Source organism: Amblyraja radiata, chromosome 4, assembly GCF_010909765.2.
Source record: "Amblyraja radiata isolate CabotCenter1 chromosome 4, sAmbRad1.1.pri, whole genome shotgun sequence".
Taxonomy (NCBI): domain Eukaryota; kingdom Metazoa; phylum Chordata; class Chondrichthyes; order Rajiformes; family Rajidae; genus Amblyraja; species Amblyraja radiata.
Window position 1 is genome coordinate 46,254,831 of NC_045959.1, and position 20,557 is coordinate 46,275,387.

Here is a 20,557-nt window from a genome sequence, read left to right on the forward strand (position 1 = left end):
GGTGAACAGTTACATCTGAAAACACATTGGAACAGGAGTCAGAAGGCAGGATGTTTAGCTAAGACGCTGTGGCATTATTCTGCAATATGGAGTAGGAGATTAATAGTCTCAGGAGAATGCCATCCGCCCAGCTGTACTGAACTGAACATTCGTGCCTTCACGATAAGAAAAACTGGAAGCGCATGCTGAACTGGAGAGGCTAGATGCTAGGGAATCATGGGGAAATCCCAACACGACTCTTTGGAATTCGTGTCAATATCTTTACGAAAAACAAAAAGATGTGGTTACCAATCATTCAAGTCTGACAAACCTGAATACATTGTGCAGTAAATTCGTTCGAAATTGGAAACTTTTGTTACTGCCAAACAATTGATTCCATAGGCTACTTTATGGATTGCATCCATTAAAAGATGCTTACTATACGGTGCCTATGCGGAAGGATTATAGACGTTATTAATTCTAAGCTAACACCTTCCACCACTAAGGACTACTTGGGGTTCACCTTTGACTTAGTCTACATGTGGGTAACTTATCAAAGGAAGGTACAGACTTAACTGAGGCCAACAACCTCATTGACATCAGTAAACCACCTATTTGACTGGTAGCAAGGGTAATTGGCAATACTGTGGCCTTTCCAGCCACACTGTTTGACCTTTGTATTACCAATAATTACAAGGACAAAGGTATAAGCACTTAAAATCAATACTGGTCATGTGTAGAGACCAATGAGACCAATCTAAGCAATCACAGAATTACAATGATAGGGGAAATATTGGGCATTGTTCAAACCCTATCATTGTCAGCAACCATTCAGTGGTGCTACAAACTGATGCCAGTGTTCATGGTTGGCGTGTTACTAACCCCATCTCTAGTTGTGGATATAGATGGGATGCACAAGAAGCATCATTGCTTCAGATACATGTCATAAACTACTTGGAAATTTTGGGTGCGTTCTATGGACTAAAATCATACTGTTCAGAAATGCATCACCTGCATGTTAGACTACAGATTGATAACACCACCATGGTGACATATACTAACTACATGGGTGGAATCAAATCGGTATCATGTGATAATCCGGCTAACACAATTTGGCAATGGTGTATTCAGAAAAACATTTGAATATCAGCTAGTTACTTACCAGGTAACCTCAAATTTAGTGGCAGACACCAGGTCACGCAAATTCATGACAAACATCGAATGGATATTGGACCGCAAAGTGTTTGCTGATATTGTAGCATGATATGAAACACCAGAGATTGATCTATTGCATCTTGGCTTAATCACCAGTTGCCTATCTGTGTTTCTTGGGAATCAGACTGGGGCATCAGCGATGGATGCCTTCTCGCTGCATTTGGGGGGGGGGGGGGGGGGGGGGGGGGGGGGGATTGTTCTTTCTATGCATTCCCTCCTTTCTGCCTCATCAGTCAGGTATTACGCAAAATACAACTAAACATGGCTCTCCGTTCCAAAATAACCAGATTGTTGGTTCATCCCGTAACGGGCGGGAAAATCATCCCTACCATAATAGGACAAAAGTGTTCGTCAGCAGAATCTTAAGTAACCATTTCCGGACCTGGGACTAACGAACCGAACAATGAACATACAGTATACAGCGGCTCACAGGCAGTCCACGAAGAAACTATATCGGGTCCACATCAGGAAGTGGGAAATATTGTTCTAGGAACAACATCACTACTGTACGACGAACATAACTCTGTTCTGAAATTCTAGCCTCAACTATGATGAGGGGCTCAGTTTAATAATAACTTTATAATAATAACTTTATTTATAGAGCACTTTAAAAACAACCACTGTTGCACAAAGTGCTGTACATGACTAATCATGAACAAAAAACATTTATTACAAGACAATAAAAACATTAAAAAAGAGAGTAAAAACAAGAAAAAACATTAAAAACACTAAAACAGGAGCAAAGTCTCATGCAGGGTCCAAAGCCAAGGAATAGAAAAGGGTTTTATGACTGGTTTTGAAGATGGACAGTGAGGGGGCCTGTCTGATGTGCAACGGCAGAGTGTTCCATAATGTCGGAGCAGCAACAGAGAAGGCTCTATCCCCTCTGAGCTTCCGCTTAGACCTCGGTACCTCCAGGAGCAGCTGATCAGCTGACCTGAGGCACCGGGCAGGAGCGTGGGGATGAAGCAGCTCAGAGAGGTAAGGCGGGGCGAGGCAATTTAAAGATTTAAAAACAAATAAAAGAATCTTAAAATGAACTCGAAAGTACACCGGCAACCAGTGGAGGGAGGCCAGAATTGGCGTTATGTGCTCCCTCTTTCGAGTTCCAGTTAAAAGGCGAGCAGCAGCATTCTGAACCAACTGGAGACGAGCCAGGGAAGATCGAGTAACTCCAAAATAGAGTGCGTTACAGTAATCCAGCCTAGACGTGATGAAGGCATGGATTACTGTTTCAAAATGCTGCCGCTCAAGAATGGGCTTCACCTTTGCCAGCTGCCTTAAATGAAAGAAGCTGGACTTAACTACCGCGCCTATTTGATGATCTAATTTAAAATGACTGTCCATCTTAAAACCTAAGTTTAAAACTGTTGGCTTCACATACAGTGCCAGGGGACCCAAGTCAACAGGGGGAGGTTCACGGCAGCCATTGGGACCAAACACTATCACTTCTGTCTTCTTTTTATTAAAACCTAGAAAGTTTAGGGCCATCCAGGATTTAATGTCATCAAGACATAACAGAAGTGATTTGACAGAGAAAGCATCTTCCTTCCTCAGCGGCATATATAGTTGGCTATCATCAGCATAACAATGAAAAGAGATGCCATGCTTTCTAAGAATGGAACCCAGAGGAAGTAAGTACAGTGAGAAAAGCAGGGGCCCTAAAATTGAGCCCTGTGGAACCCCATATGACAGAGGAGCGGAGGAGGATTCAAAACCAGCAAGGCTTACACACATAGTTCTGTCTGCCAGATAAGACCTGAACCATTCCAGGGCACTGCCACAATTGCCCACTAGGTGCTGTAACCGAGATACTACGATACCATGGTCCACTGTATCAAAGGCGGCAGATAGGTCCAGCAGGACAAGAACCACATAATCACGAGAATCATTAGCTAGGAGGATGTCATTAAAAACCCTTAGCAATGCTGACTCTGTGCTATGCATAGTTTTAAACCCAGACTGGAAAACCTCCCGAATATTATGCTCGTCCAAGATGAGTTTTAGCTGAGCATAAACAACTTTCTCCAGAATTTTAGAAATAAAAGGCAACTTGGAGATCGGTCTAAAATTGGCCAGAACAGTTTGATCCAGGCCAGGTTTCTTAAGTAGTGGTTGCACTACTGCATGTTTAAAACTACGGGGACAACCCCAGAACACAAGCTGCTGTTGATAATGGCAAGAACCGACTGCCCTATACTGGGGAAAACCTCTTTAAAAAGATGAGGTGATTAGTGCCACAAACTGCGCCAGTAGTGCCTTTTCAGTATTCTGGGGCAAGGATCAGAGCGTCATTCTGTCAGGTCTCACCCCCTGGTGACTAAACTCATGAGGGGAATTTTTAATATTATCCCCAAGGACTAGTTTCCCTTATATGGTATATGAGTATAGTCCAACATTACTGAGGAATTGGTCACCAGCTACAGCTCTGTCCCTGCATAGACTTGCACATGACATGGTCATGCTTATGGCATTGGTCTCAGCACACAGAATTCAGTCTTTACATAAATCGAGGCTGGATAGTAACACCTCTTCTACGAGTAAAATAACTTTTTACATCCACGAATGAGTTTAACAGAACAGACCGGGATCGTCAGGCCTCATATCGAGTTCAGTGCATACCCAATAGATGATTGCCTATGCATTATGAGACATTTGTTCTTATACATAGAGAACTCTAAACAGCACAGAGGCAATGAGATGTGACATTGCAGAATCAAAATTAGATCTGTATCATGATTATCCCATAAGACAGGGGCTATAATTGTTGTTAATAGTTCATCATGGAATTTCAATGTCGGATTAATGTTTGAATACGTTAACACTATTTCCTCCCTTAGTCAATTAAGGCAGTGGTGAGGCATGGAATCATTTCCACGGCATGAAATCACAGAGCTTTGAAATCTTCACGTAGTCACTCACGTGACTCCGAAGTAAAATAGTAAGATTAAACGAGAACTTACCAGTTCGAAGTTTGATTGTTATTTTATGAGGAGTAACGTTGAGGGATTACGTGCCCTCCGCTCCCACCCTCGATCATAAAGTTCAACTGGTATCCTTTTTTCTCTAATCTTACTACAGGTGCACAACCTTTTATCCGGAGTTCCGGAAACCGAAAAGCTCCGAAACCCGGACATTTTTTCCAGGATGTCGTCTGCACACCAAAGCTCGCGTTTGGCGCCAAACTTGACCCGAAACGACCCACGGTCAACCCAGGTCTGTACTACTGTAGTGGCTGCCTCCTCCCCGGAGACCGGGGAGACACTTAAACATCTGTAAATCATTGCTTAAATGTTAGTCAGTTAGTTTGGAAGGCTTTTATATGAAGGGGGAAACTTTAATTCTTAGTCCCCTACCTGGTCGGAGAGGCGGGGAGCGGGCAATGCCTTACCGGGTCGCCGTGCAGTAAGCTCCGGAGCGCTGTGGCCGCCGACTCCCAACATCGCGGAGCTGGGGCTGCGGGTGTCCGGCCGCGGGCGGCGCTGGTTGTAGCTCCGACCCCGGCAACTCTACCCCTGGCTGCGCGGCGCTCCAAATCCAGCGCGGCCCGCAGCCAGACGCCCGCAGCCCCAGCTCCGCGATGTTGTGTGTCGGCGGCCACAGCGCTCCGGAGCTTACCGCACGGCGACCCGGTAAGGCATTGCCCGCTCCCCGCTGGTATCCCAGCGCTGAGACGCCGCCGACTCCCAACATCGCGGAGCTGGGGCTGCGGGTGTCCGGCCACAGGCGGCGCTGGATTTGGAGCGCCGCGCAGCCAGGGGTAGAGTTGCCGGGGTCGGAGCTCCAACCGGCGCCGCCCGCAGCCCCCAGCTCCGCGATGTTGGGAGTCGGCGGCCACAGCGCTCCAGAGCTTACTGCACGGCGACCCGGTAAGGCATTGCCCGCTCCCCGCTCTCCGACCAGGTAGGGGACTTAAAGTTTCCCCCTTCACCCCCCCCCCACCACATAAAATCCCTCCAAACTAACTGACTAACATTTAAGCAATGATTTACAATGATTCCCCGGTCTCCAGGGAGGAGGCAGCCGCTCCAGACTTTTCAAGCCGCCCGCGCTACCTACCTAATCTACGCTAAAAATCTTCCATTCGGAAATCCGAAAAATTCCGAAATCCGAGAAGTGTCTGGTCCCAAGGCTTTCGGATAAAAGGTTGTGCACCTGTATGTTCAGGTCATTACTGTTATCTGTGATTTCACACCGCTGCTTTGAAGAATGACACGCATGCGTCCTGGCGGGTTCTTCACGTAATCCCTCAACGTTACTCCTCATAAAATAACGATCAAACTTCGAACTGGTAAGTTCTCGTTTAATCTTACTATTAAACTTGAATGTTCTTTTAAATTACATGTGATCACTAATTACATAACAATCTGCAAACTACTTAATTTTTCATTCACTAACAAAAATGTGTTATCTAATTATCACAGGAAGAGAATATCTATATGGTAAGATGATTCTGTTTATATCTTAATTCAATGTATTTCTCTTTTCTAGGCGAGCCTACGGACTACGAGCACATGTTTTTAACATGGCTCTCTTTTCATTACTACTGCTACCAATAACATACATTGTTATTACTTCACGACCCTTTGCTTTCATCAATGAAACACAGAATGCCCTCAATGCTACGGAGGGACTGGTGGTGCTTGAGAAAAAAAATCAGGTATGGCTGTTCTCAGGTTCAAGATAGGAATGAGCCCTTTACCTCATTTTGTCCAGATTTTTATGACACAATAATATCACGCAATTGGACTATGAATATTTTTCCATCTCCTTTTTTACTTTCTTCATTGCCACCTTGATTTAGTAGCTCCTCCTGGTTTGGTATCATCATCAAATATAACCACTTTGCATTACCTCTCTAAATCTGTTTAGTTTGAAAGTGAGCCTATAGGGCCTGTCCCACTGTACGAGGTAATTCAAGAGCTCTCCCTAGTTTAAAAAAAAAATCAAACTCGTGGTAAGTACGTAGAACGTACGTAGCGGGTACGTCAGAGCTCGGGACGTCTCTTAGTGCCTTGTAACGCTAACAGATTCAGATTCAGATTCAGATTCAATTTTAATTGTCATTGTCAGTGTACAGTACAGAGACAACGAAATGCATTTAGCATCTCCCTGGAAGAGCGACATAGCAAATGATTTAAATAAATAATAATAAGTGATAATAAGTGTCCGGGGGGTGGGGGGGCGATTGGCAGTCACCGAGGTACGTTGTTGAGTAGAGTGACAGCCGCCAGGAAGAAGCTGTTCCTGGACCTGCTGGTTCGGCAACGGAGAGACCTGTAGCGCCTCCCGGATGGTAGGAGGGTAAACAGTCCATGGTTGGGGTGAGAGCAGTCCTTGGCGATGCTGAGCGCCCTCCGCAGATAACGCTTGCTTTGGACAGACTCAATGGAGGGGAGCGAGGAACCGGTGATGCGTTGGGCAATTTTCACCACCCTCTGCAATGCCTTCCGGTCGGAGACAGAGCAGTTGCCATACCATACTGTGATGCAGTTGGTAAGGATGCTCTCGATGGTGCAGCGGTAGAAGTTCACCAGGATCTGAGGAGACAGATGGACCTTCTTCAGTCTCCTCAGGAAGAAGAGACGCTGGTGAGCCTTCTTGATCAGAGTTGAGGTATTGTGGGTCCAAGAGAGGTCATCGGAGATGTTGACTCCCAGGAACCTGAAGCTAGAAACACGTTCCACCTCCGTCCCGTTAATGTGGATGGGGGTGTGCGTGCCACCCCTGGACTTCCTGAAGTCTACAATGAGCTCCTTGGTCTTCTTGGAGTTAAGGGCCAGGTTGTTGTCAGCGCACCATGCTGCTAAGTGCTGGACCTCCTCCCTGTAGGCCGACTCATCGTTGTTGCTGATGAGGCCAATCACCGTTGTATCATCTGCATACTTGATGATGGTGTTAGTACCATGTACAGGTGTGCAGTCATAGGTGAAGAGGGAGTAGAGGAGGGGGCTCAGCACACAGCCCTGTGGAACGCCGGTGTTCAGGGTGAGGGTTGAAGAGGTGTGCTTGTCTAACCTAACAGACTGGGGTCTGTTGGTTAGAAAGTCCAGTATCCAGTTGCAGAGGGAGGGGTCGATGCCCAGGTTACCGAGTTTGGTGATCAGTTTTGATGGTATAATGGTGTTGAATGCTGAGCTGTAATCGATGAACAGCATTCTTACGTAAGTGTCTCTGTTGTCGAGGTGGGAGAGGGCGGAGTGAAGTGCCGTTGAGATGGCATCCTCCGTACTCCTGTTCTTGCGGTAGGCAAACTGATAGGGATCCAGTGTGGGGGGTAGGCAGCTTTTGAGGTGTGCCAGGACCAGCCTCTCGAAGCACTTGGTGATGATGGGGGTAAGTGCAACTGGGCGGAAGTCGTTGAGGCTTGCCGCAGTGGAGTGTTTTGGCACTGGCACGATGGAGGTGGATTTAAGGCACGTGGGGACAACTGCTTGGGCAAGTGACAGGTTGAAGATGTCAGTCCAGACGTCTGTCAGCTGCGCAGCACAGGCCCTGAGCACGCGCCCGGGGATGCCGTCAGGGCCAGCAGCTTTACGTGCATTAGTCCTACTCAGTGCCACGAATACGTCACGAATAACGGCAGGTACTTGAGAAACACGGTAAGCTCGTGAAGATTTTTCAACAAGTTGAAAAATGTCCACGAGAGCCCCGAGTACCTACGAGCGGCTATTACCGTAATTCTCCGAATTCGAATCAGGGGAAACTCGGGAGAACTCTTGAATTACCTCGTACAGTGGGGCAGGCCCTTTACTCTGAAAAATACAGAGGGTCCATGGAAATGAATGAATGTATCTAATAACAGCCCCAGATTTCTGAAAACCTTGTTCAAACAATTAACTGAGACACTGAGATTCTATTCTACTAGAGCCACATATAGAAAAGGGCAATACCGCTACAGATGATATGCCACATTACTGGAATGGTTATTGTGAAGCGGTATTTTAACAGAAGTAGGCCTCTGGAGTTCTCAGCTCAACTTTGTATGCAACTCATTCTGTTCTTGTTCTGTGTCTCTAGACGCAATTAGAATACTTCAAAATAGTAACATAAACAGGTTGTAGCTAAATCTTTTCAATTCCAACTTTATGCAAAGTTTGTACCCAAAGTGAAATTATTATTATGTTTTACTTGTGTTAGATAGGATATTGACAGGACTGAATTGTTGTCTATTTTAATCTATTCTTCCTTCCACAGGGCATTTCATTCCACACAATATGCACAATAATTATATTTGCCATGTGCATCCTAGGCATATGCAAAGAGGCTTTCCAAATTGTACAACAGGTAAACTGTGCACAAAATTTTAAGTAATTGTAACAGAAACCTGATACCAAGAAAGGCTGCTGTGGGTTTTTTTAAAAAATCATTGAAGTCAAAGGATATCATGGCCAGAGTTCTTCAGGATGGCATGCTTGGCCTATGCTTGGCCTATGCTTGCCCTAATATTTCAGATGACTCTGCAATTGTGGGCTGCATCAGTGAGGAAAGGGAAGCTGAATACAGAGGTGTAATCAATGACTTTGTTGAGTGGTGTGGGCTGAATCATCTCCAGCTCAACATCGATAAGACTTAGTGATGGACTTTAGGAGGAGAGAAACTCCCCATTTTGATTATCTGTGGTAGCACCAGTGGTTTTAAAATGGTTGCGGGGAGGGTGAATGGGAAAGAAAATGAAGAGTTAATTTAAAACAATACTTTGCAACAGTTTTCATTGCAATTGCCCCAAGGATAGTCGATGTATTATTGTCAAATAAGTGGAAATAACTTGTAACAATCTTAGTCTTAAGGGATGAAGTATCAGAAAAGTCAACGGGACCAACCACAGACAAGTTGTCAGAATCCAATAACCTGCATCCAAGGGTTTTAAAGGAAGCTGCTGCAGAGATAGTAGACCCATTGGTTGATGTTTTTCTAAACCAATTGTGTTCTGGGAGAGTAATTGTAGGATAGAAAACTGTGAATATGACTTTTTTGCCCAAAAAGGAGTAAATTATAAGGCCGTTAACTTAACATCTATTATTGGGAAGATGCTGGAATCTATAATCCAGGAAGAATTGGCTTGTCTATTATAATGCCTTAATGCAATCGAACTAAGTCGAGACAGTTTTATAAAAGGGATTCCATGTTTGACAAATTTGCTAGAGTTCTTCGAGAATACAATGAGCAAAGTTGATCGATGAGAACCAGCGAATATGGCGTATTTTCCCAAAAAGCATTTTAATAGGCGCCACATCAAGATTAGATTCAAAATGCCCACAGTATTGAGGGTAGCTGTTAACATAGAAAAAAAAGTATTAAAATATTGTCTTTTTCACTTACTCCTAATAAGATATAATCCAAGATGTCTCAATATTATGCAAAATAAGAAAAAGTATCTGAAAAGTTAAGACATTTGACATTTAGTCTGAAATGGAAAAGTTACACATCTAGAAGATGGTGAATTGCGGACACTCCAAACTGATCAATCCCCACAGTAATTCATTGAGTTAAGAATAAAGTATAAGTTACTTTGACCTCAATAATTGCTGCTGAACAATTTTTTTGTTGTTGTCTTAATAAACAGCGATGGCAATACTTCCATGATTCATCTAATCTTCTAGATGGGACGATGTATGTGGCATCCATTCTGTTTGTAATTCCCTGGGTTTTCGATGTCTCTCACCCGCTGCAATGGCAGTGTGGTATGATCTCTGCATATACGTCGTGGGTGAACTTCCTACTTTATCTTCAAAGGTATCGCTTATTTTACGTTTTTGCAAAAATATCAGATCTTATTAGTAAATCTTTTCTCCAACTAGGAAATAACAGAAGAAATTATAGTCTATGTTTCAGTACTTCCCTGTATATTCAGAAATCCCTGAGAACATGGTTACAGGCGGTCACGGTGGCGCAGCGGTGTAGTTGCTGCCTTACAGCGAATGCAGCGCCGGAGACCCCGGTTCGATCCTGACTACGGTTGCTGTCTGTACGGAGTTTGTACGCTCTCCCCTTGACCTGCGTGGGTTTTCTCCTAGAGTTTCGGTTTCCTCCCACACTCCAAAGACATACAGGTTTGTATGTTAATTGGCTTGTTAAATGTAAAAATTGTCCCTAGTTGGTGTAGGATAATGTTAATGTGCAGGGATGGTTGGGCGGAGCGAACCCGGTGGGCCGAAGGGCCTGTTTCCACGCTGTATCTCTGTATCTGTATCTCTAAACTTGGGCAATGCATGAGAGCTTCCAGAGTTGATCTGGCCACTGCTGTAGTAGAAAGCTCTGGGTGTGAAGCCAGAGTGCATAGGAGTATGTAGCAGTGTACGATTTGTACGACTATTGAGTAGAAATTAACTTTGTGGTGTTCATTTCATTAGTGTAAGGTGGATATGATGACAATAAATTTACAAGTGGGGTATCCTCTGCCTAGCTTGGCTTCTCTGAGTTATACTAACAATTAACTTCAGAGGAAGTCCAAGGTAAATTGAGCCGAAAACAATTAAAAGCCAACATTTTCCTATGGGGCCATTGGTCTTCAGTCAGCTCAATATCATCTCAGCACTGAATCCTTGAAACTTGGAACTCAGTATTTCCAGGCAGTATAACATTGTTTTGAACTACAACAAACAATGATATTGGCATCCCGACTTGAAACGTCACATATCCATTTTCTCTGGAGATGCTGCCTGAATGAATGAATAAATTAATACTTTATTGTCACATGTGACAAGTCACAGTGATGTTCTTTGTTTTGCATATCCAAGGTACGCAAAGAGTCACCAGGTCTTTAAAGGGTGCCACCAAAGTTACAAAGAACTGAGTTACTCCAGCATTTTGTGTCTATCAATGATGATTTGCAATGAATATACACAATAGCAATTGACTTGGTGCAAGTTCTGTGATTGTCCCTGTTTCTTTCAGATTCGATATTTGTGGGATCTATGTGGTGATGTTTGCAGAGATTCTGAAAACCTTGCTTCATATTATGAGCATATTTGTCTTTCTCATCTTTGCTTTTGGATTGGCATTCTACATTCTTTTATATGAGCAGGTAAGTGACTGGTCAGGTTCTTAGTGAAGTACAGGTTGAACACCGATTTTCCGGCAACTGATTGTCCGCCCACCTCTATATTTCGGACCAAATTACAAGAGCTCAGTTGAAATTCCCTGAGTGGCCATAGATGGCATTGCGAGTGGCGAGCGCTCTTTCCGATCCCTCCATCATGAAAGAATCAACTAATTTCCTAATCTTCTCTCCTAACTGTTTCGCAAAGACAATACAGTGAACTCTTGTTTTAATGACCCCCGGATATAGTGGACGGACCTGCCAACCCATCCCCGGTTCACACCGTCTACCCGGCCGTTTAGAGCATTGGCTTCCGACCCCACTCCCGACTCATAAGGTGCACCAGTAAGCCCTTCTTCACCTGTCCTGGAGTAATTCAGCTGGTCAGGATCTCTGGAGAACACAGATAGGTGACATCAGGACCCTTCCTCAGACTGATTCAATGTGCTGAGTTACTCCAGCACTTTGTGTCATTTAAAATGCCACAGGTTTGCAGCGGTTCACATGGCTGTTGTTGCTGCTCACATTGTAGCCCCTGTGTACAGTGCATTCTTCCGTGTGCGCCCACCAAGAGAACGTGCTCTGTCGCTTCCAACTAAGGTCGAGTATTTTGATGACTGCGGGGGAGAAGGAGCATGCGGTGGTAGTGGGGCAGAGAATGGGGGGACGGGGACTGGGTGAGAGTAAAGAGGAGGGGGTGACAACCAAGGGCTAATAACATGAGCCATGACAACAGGACAGCACGGTGGCACAGTGGTAGAGTTGCTGACTTGCAGCATCAGAGACCCGGGTTCAATCCTGACTATGGGTGCTGTCTGTAGGGAGTTGGTACGTTCTCCCTGTGACCGCATAGGTTTTCTCTGAGATCTTTGGTTTCCTTCCACACTCTAAAGACGTACAGGCTTGTAGGTTAATTGGCTCGGTATAACTGCAAATTGTCCCTAGTGTGTGTAGGATAGGTTTAATGTGCATGGATCGCTGGTCGGTGCGGACTCAGTGAGCTGAAGGGCCTGTTTCCACGTTATATCTCAAAACTAAACTAAACTAAACAGCATGTGAACCGGTGAAGATGGGCTGGAGTAACTAAGCTGACTGAATCAGTCTGAGGAAGGGTTCCAATGTCACCTATCCTCTCCAGAGATTCTGACCCGCTGAAGTACATCTGCACAAATGCCACTGCTTCACGTTATGGGGGAAAAGGGATACAAATTTGCCAGAAATCCTCTATCCTGTAATGCGTGGGTAACCTGTACTGATGCTGGCATGTGGAAATAATGCCTTTTTAGTAGAAATTAAATTTAAATGATTTTTTCAATGGCTAGACATCATGAAGCAATATGAAGTTCAAGCGACGAGCAACTCCTGATTATCTGTGTCCTAAAGCTCTAATTCTAAATAAAATTAAATATTTATATTACATTTTCTGGCAGTCAAGTATATATATGCTGTACATAGTACATATATTATTTTCAAAAATAACCCTAATTTATACGTCTGACGCCTTGCATCAACTTCCTTAGTACATTAGTTTTCATAACTAATCATTAATGAATACATCCATAAGTATTAAAAAATATGCAGCCTCACGTTCAGAAACAATGTACATTTGTACCGTTTGTCAAACAATTGTTTTTAACTGCAGATTGTTATAGAATGTGTGTGTCTCCCTGGAAATCAGGCAAATATAGATTACATAATATTTATTAGATTAAAACAACTTGGCCATTTATGTAAGAAGACACATAGTGCTGGAATAACTCAACGGATAAGGCAACATCTCAGGAGAACATGGATAGGTGACGTTTCGGGTTGGGACCCTTCTTCAGACTGAATATATAATTCCCCTAATATCCAACCCATCCCTATTAATTTCAGAGATGTAAGGAGATGTACAGTAAGTCGAAAAAATACTGATGATGTATTTTATCTTTTCAGAAAGCATTCAGAAATCCATTTCTTTCTTTGATGAGGATACTTGCAATGATGCTGGGAGATATTAACTACAATGATAACTTTCTCGTCCCGTTTTATGAAAATAAGATGCCATTCCCGCTTCTGACATTTACCATGCTGACCTCTTTCATGCTGTTCATACCAATCCTCCTCATGAATTTACTGGTAAGTATATTTGCCAGAATTAGTGTAATTATTTCATCAAATCTTAAAAAGTCATTTTCATTTGTGATTCTGCTCAGAGATAGGACAAAGTTTTAATTAATGTAATTGAAATTTATTTCATTTAAAAAACAGAAAATGGTGGACACATTAGTAGTTCAGGCAGCATCTGTGGCCAAAGAAACAAACATAATGTTTCAAATTCAAGATTTGTTATTCGATTTGAAATGTTAACTCTGTTTCTCTTTCCACAAATGCTGATTGTTTCCAGTATTTCTAAATTTTAATTTTAGATTTCTGGCATCTGCATATTTTTCTGACTTTCGTTAAAATTTACGTTAAGCTGTTTTTGTACAAAGGAAGTGAGAACAAATGAAGTGAGTCTATGGGCTCATTTCAACCTATGCATCCATATATATTTTTTTACTTTTATTTTCCATCTATCCTCTTTATTTAATCCATTTTCTCTTCGTTTTTCATTTTTGTTTCCTGGAAATGTTCATACCCTCAGCAGTAGTTGGAGTAGTAGTTCAGTTTTAAACATTTTCACCATTGCTTTTAATGCCAGATGAATTCATTGTTTTTAGGAACTGGAATGTTGAAATTGCACTAAAGAAGAGCACCTCAACTTACAGGAAAGTAATAGCACAGAACTATAGAAATAGATAGATGATGAATGCCCGCCTGGTTCATGAGCAAACATGTAGAATGCCAAAATAAAAATATAAGATAGAGATGTAAGGAGCTGCAGACGCTGGAGTCTTGAGCAAAAAATAAAGTGGTATTTTTAGTGTCAAAGTGCTTTGCGCATCAGGTAGCCTCTGCGGAGGGAATGGGCAGACTGTATTTCAAGTTGTGGCCTTTCTCCTGAGTGATCCACCGAGTTTCTCCAGCACTTTGTTTTTGCCAAAAAATATAAGATGTTTGACATACTCAGGAAGTCAGCCGGTATCTGCAAGGAGAGGGGAATAAATGTTTTAGATTGACAAACCTGCATCAGAGCATCATGAGAACTGGCAGGACTCTTTGTAAATATGCATATTGGGCTAATAATATAATTTTGTCCTGTTTGCTCTGCTCAAATGTATTATGTACAAGGGAGAAATTGTATGTTCCACACCAGGCCACATCAGGAATTAGGACCAGAATCCAAAGTTAGAGTTGTCTTTAAAAGTTCCTGTTGGACGAGAATAAACTGAAATGCTCCAGTGGGTCCCATTCTTGCACATCCCTTCTCCTGCTTTCTTAACCCCACCATGACTGTTTCTGCCCTTGCCTTTCTATCCCAACAGGCTGATCCACAGCTTGCAGGCAATAGTTTTTTAAACCATGCAAGGGCCTTTTTGATCAGAAACATGGCGAAAAGAGTGGGACTGTAGACAAGCTCCTCTTCATGAAGCTGTTGCTTGCTGCACTTTTTGCCTGCTCAGGGGATAATATTAATGCAGAGCCCATACACTGGTAAATTGGTAACTCGGGATACAGACTCAGGAATTTGACTCAAAGGGCAAAATGAAAACTAGATTTCCTCCCCCTCCCCCCACCCAATGTTTATTAGGTGATGGAACTCTACGATAGTTGGCATTGAGAAATTCTAAAAGCCCGGTACTTCTGTTGGATTGTGAGCCCCGGGCTATATTTTTTGCCAGTTTGTCAAGGTCTTCTCACTCATTTGTGTGTGGGTAATAACACTGTGCAAGGCTTTGTCTCACGCAGGACATTGTCTAACAGAATGTGGATGTTCTTCTAGACACAAGGAACTGCAGATGCTAGTTTACAAAAAAGACACAAACTGCTGGAGTAACTCAATGGGTCAGGTAGCAACCATGGATAGGTGATATGGACTTGTACATTAATCCTTACCAATATGGATTAGGTTTTGTTTAGTTTATTTCAGTTTAGTTTGGAGATGTAGCGTGGAAACAGGCCCTTTGTCCCACAGAGTCCGCACCGTCCAGCAATCCCGCACACTAACACCATCCTACACACACTAGGGACAAATTACATTTATACCAGGCCAATTAACTTCCAGACCTGTACATGTTTGGAGGTTTGTGATAGCAATTACTCTGCAAACTCCAGGCATAAGTTTTTGATATTGATACAATCTGCAAAATTAGCACCTAAATTTGCAGATGCTACTTTACAAAAAAGACAAAGTGCTGGAGTAACTCTGTGGGTCAGGCAGCATCTCTGAAGAACATAGATAAGTGATGATTCAGTTCAGAACCCTTCTTCAGACTTGAAGAAACATTACCCATCTATGTTCTCCAGAGATGCTGTCTGACTCGCTGAGTTTCTCTAACATTTAGTGCGTTTCTTTCTGTTTTTAATTCCTGGAGCATAAGAATAGAGAAATTGTCCAGTCAAGGAGAAAGCAAAGCTGTAATTTCATATCCAATATAACCAGAAATTGAAAAGTTGATTAAAAGCATGTGTTTGGAAGGCAGACTTTGATAGTGTCTGCTCATATGACTTTATTGGTGTAAATACTTTCTGACAAGACCTCTTTCTGATTTAGATTGGTTTGGCAGTGGGAGATATCGCCGAGGTCCAGAGAACTGCATCCTTAAAGAGAATGGCAATGCAGGTTAGTCTTCATGGTTCAGTGAGGATGTTCAACCTTTCTGAAAAGGGAAGAAATTCAGAATGATCTTAAACACATTTCCAATGTATCAATTCTGTTCCACAGATTTATCTTCATACCAGTCTAGAGGAGAAGCTCCCCTATTGGTTCCTTAATAAAGTTGATGAAACAAAAACAACAGTATATCCGAACAAGCGAAAATCTGGTATGATAAATGTAAGTAAGCAAATAATGGCTACAAAGTTGGTGATAATTGCACTTGGCAGGACAAATAAGTAAGGGTGTAGTGTAATGATGCCTAAATGGATTTACTTCTGATTTTGAAAATGCAAGAATTTTAATCATCATTGTTGCATCTTCATTGATGTTCATCTCGAGGAATACATTTCTCAATCATTTAGAAAGTAATTCAAGTTTCTGACCATTGAATTCCCTCTGTGTGAACTAACTAGGAAAGAAAATCAGGGTTTTTTTAATTTACTGTATTTTATATTCCACTAAGCGGTAAATGATCTGAATATCGGATTATCACACTGTTAGTTACACAGAACCAAAACCATCAAATGTTTTTTTTTTCTCTTATCAATATGTCCTCAATCCTACGAGACTGCCTGAAAAAATTAATCTTGATGACTACACCATAGTGAACTAATACTGTGGTATACCAAGTTATTTATTCATTGTGGTGGCTTTCAATAGTGTTGACTTAACAACAGTTAATAACCACAGGGTGTCAATGGGGGGGGGGGGGGGGGGGGGGGGTGATGGGGGGGAGAAAAATTAAGATGGATGCATACAGATGAACATGCACATGTTGCTCTCTCTGTTCTTTCAAAGATGGAAAAAAGTAAAACTGTTCTGATCTGGGTACCATTAACATCCTGCACATTGATTTTAAGTGTGTGAATCACCGGCAATTATTTGTTGTGGCAATTCACACCCACTATTGAAAAAGTCTCTGCAGGTTGATATAGACTGAAAATGGAACATGTACCACATTTTGAGGGAGGCAAAAGAGGACTTTGATTTTGGTCACACTATGCTGAATGTTGGATAGTGGCAAATGGCATTGCAAATTAGAAGAAGAGAATAAGGCAAAATATATTCCTCACTATTTTTGGACACTACATATTTCAAAATTATCAAGAAAAAAATAACTGCATTAAAGAAATTGATAGTGTTGTTTTGTGCAGAGCTTAATGAAACATTCAAAAGGTTGCAAACCAAGCCAATTCTCATTTGCACAACAGTTCATGTGTCATCATCATCTTGCTGAAACTCCTGCTGACAACATGGTTGTGAGACTGGGATGTTGATGTTCTCCTTGATGATGCCCCTGAGAGTTTGTCAGTGGTCTCTAAGGGGAACTTTTCACAAACAGTTTGTCAAGGCTTTGATGAGGCTCCCTCAAGCACCTTTTGTGATGTTAAATGCACTTTGTACTTGAGAGTTGTTATGGTATCATATCTTTGTTCTTGAGAGCAAAGATTGCATTAGAACTAAATCGTCAGCAAGATCATTTTGGGTTGTCAGCGTATATATTTCTCTTCTATTACTCTGTGGAGTCATAGCAGGGATTCCAACTTCCTCGAAGCAAAAGCTGCCACATAGTGTGAAAGAAATATGTTTATGGAAAAGTCTCTCTACACTAACAGTTATGTATTATTGCCTGATCTTCATGTGAAAATGCTAGTCTTCAACATTTTTGCCCATTTGCAATCCAATTTAATACATTTTCAGAGCCTAATAGTCCAAAGTGATATATCGTTCTGCTTAGATAAAGTACCATAATAAACACTCTTGATATTGTTCCATTCATCGACCTGAAAGGCTTGATCTTTGTCCTTGACCTTTGTCCCTTTGATCTCTCATTTTCACATCTTACCCTTCCATAACTCTATGTCTCCCACTCTCAGTCCGAAAAAGGGTCTCGACCCGAAACGTCACCTATTCGCTCTATCCAGAGATGCTGCTTGTACCGATGAGTTACTCCAACATTTTCTGTCTTCCTTAGCTGAAATGTTTAATGACTCTCAGATCAAGTGGTAATGCAACTTTGCTGTCAATGCAGTTACTGAAGCAGGAAGGGCAAAGAAAATCCATTGATCAAACTCATTATTGTTATTGCAGGCTATGCTCCACAGTTTTACAGAAACGCAAAACTCTGAAACGCACTGTGAAATGAACAATCAGGCAACTGATCTGAAGAAGCTTGAATTACAAATGGAGAAACAGAAGTATAGGTCTGTAATTATTTTTTAATAATTCAGATTCTGTCTCTTTACACAATTTTCTGTCATGCTTATTCCTTTCCATTTGTTAAACCTGCAGGTTGAAGGACATTTCTGCAGGAATGCAGAAACAGCATGAGCTGCTGATGCTCATCATTCGGAAACTGGGAATCCCTTCTGAGGGAGAGGACCATGACCAAGATGAACATTCTAGCTATGTCAAAGCCAAAAGGCAGCAATTCAAGAAAGCTAGAAGCAAGTGGGATCTTGCATTGAAGAGCATGCAATGTAGACAGAAGCAAATATCACCTTGTTCATTCACTCACTCTAATGAACCTGACAACAACAGCACTTTGTAGGATGACGGTGCAATAACATTTTAGTTGAAAGAGAACAGCAACTCTTCTGTCTTTCAATTTACATTTAACTGCTTAGTGTTTTACATCTTGAGTAAAAATCAAAGTAGGAAGCTTAAAATACAATAGCATTGATGGTAGATATTGGATACTAAATTATACATTTTATTTATTATATTCAATTTAAATGTGTAAACAATATTTAATGCATCTGCATGCAGTTTTATGCATTTAGTTTCAGGGATTATAACCATCCAAGTAAAAGAGGTCATCTAAAAATAACAATTAAAAGGAACAGAATTGCCAAAAGGAGGACCTGGCATGGTGGAACCTCCGAGAACTAAGGGGGACCACAAATGGAATGTGTTAAAAATGGCTTGTGTAAAATGGAATACTTCGTAACTTAGTCAACGTGGCGACTCTTTGCATATCTTAGGTATGCAGAACAAAGAATATCAATGTGACATGTCACGACAATAAAGTGTCATTCCATTCATTCATTCCAATATGCTAAAGATTATCAGTATTAATCTATTCTGAATATGGATATTATATGTGCCTGGTATGAACTCTAATTTGGCCTCTCTATACTGTGGCTACTGATATCTAGAAGACATTTAAAGAGAAGAAATCTGGACCAGTGGGATAATTTTCCATCAAGGTCGTTGGCTATAGCTTCACAGCACAAGCTGCATAACCTTGACAAAACAGCTTTGACTGAAATTGATTCCTTGAGTATCAGAATCATTGTGGAAAAGAATTATGGGACTTTCACTGCAACAGATTATTAACTAATTAGACAAAATTAATGTTGTGATAAAATGTTCAAAGTAGCTAGCAGTTCATTGATCTGATGAGGTCAACTCAGGGGGAGTTGACCATCACAAGATACAATTATCTTTAAATGAGGAAATTGTTTCATTATGTTAAGTTAACACAATAATATATCTGAATACATTTGGCTTATTTGGTGCAGCAAGTTCTTGAATGAACTTTGGAGTTGTCCAATGTGGAACAGGTACTGAAATGTATTGACTATGTTCAGTCTGAAGATGGGTCCCAAACCGAAACTCCACCCATTATTTTTCTCCAGAGATGGCGCCTGACCCGTTGAGTTACTCATTGAGTTAGCTATTGAATGTACTGTTGACCTATTAAATCACAGTTTGATCTTTAACTGAAACTCTATTTGTCTGTTTTGAGTCGGTGTCACTTGGTGCTTTAATACAACAAAAATGTGTTGACTTTGGTCCTGCAGATTTCAATTAATCCAAATTCCTGTACCTGCTTAACATGTGCAGAAAAGTTATTCAATGTTTTGCACCAATTCTAACTTTAAGATTGTCTCTTTTTTTTCTAGATTTTCTCACCAATGGAAATGTGTTTTTCTTACATTTTTTTAACAGCCATTTTTTTAACAGCCAATAAGGACACAAAATGCTGGAGTAACTCAGCAGACCAGGCAGCATCTCTGGAGAGCATGGATAGCTTGGGTCAAGACCAAAACATCACCGACCCATGTTCTCCAGAGAATCTACCTGACCTGCTGAGTTACTCTGACACTTGGGATAGGAAATGGAGATGTCATGAGGACAATCTTTACTATGGTTGAGTAAGTGCTGGATGTCTTAAGGCTTATGAAGGTAGATAAATCTCCTGGGACTGATAAGGTGCATCCAAGGACACTGGAAGCTAGAGAAGAAAATGCAGGAGCCTAACTGAGATATATGAATCATTTTTAGACACCGGTATGGTGCCTGGAGGGTAGCTAATATTGTGCCTCTACTTAAGAAGGGCTGCAGGAAAAGCCAGTGAGCCTAACATCTGTGATAGGTAAGAAACTGGGGAGGATAACATGTATATGCATTTGGATAGACAGAGGCTGTTTAGGGATAGTAAAGATGGTTTTGTACGTGGGTTCCACATGGTAGGTTTCTCTGGAAGGTTAAATCGCTTGGCATCCAGGGAGAACCACTGCCTGGATACAGAATAGGCTTCATGGAATGCAGCAAAGAGTGGTGGTAAAAGGTTG

At 41.9% G+C, this 20,557-nt stretch overlaps 1 protein-coding gene across 1 annotated transcript in view; it reads left to right on the top strand.

Annotated features, from left to right (window-relative positions):
* The window catches only part of trpa1 (transient receptor potential cation channel subfamily A member 1), a 96,087-nt gene extending 76,385 nt beyond the window's left edge, over positions 1–19,702 (top strand). The window contains exons 20-28 of the mRNA XM_033019309.1: positions 5,686–5,854; positions 8,392–8,481; positions 9,761–9,930; positions 11,092–11,221; positions 13,172–13,354; positions 15,873–15,941; positions 16,044–16,154; positions 18,069–18,181; positions 18,270–19,702. Coding sequence (XP_032875200.1) covers positions 5,686–5,854; positions 8,392–8,481; positions 9,761–9,930; positions 11,092–11,221; positions 13,172–13,354; positions 15,873–15,941; positions 16,044–16,154; positions 18,069–18,181; positions 18,270–18,528 — 1,294 coding nt within the window. The 3' untranslated portion in view covers positions 18,529–19,702. The remainder of the gene's footprint in view (positions 1–5,685; positions 5,855–8,391; positions 8,482–9,760; positions 9,931–11,091; positions 11,222–13,171; positions 13,355–15,872; positions 15,942–16,043; positions 16,155–18,068; positions 18,182–18,269) is intronic.
* The last annotated feature ends 855 nt before the right edge of the window (positions 19,703–20,557 follow it).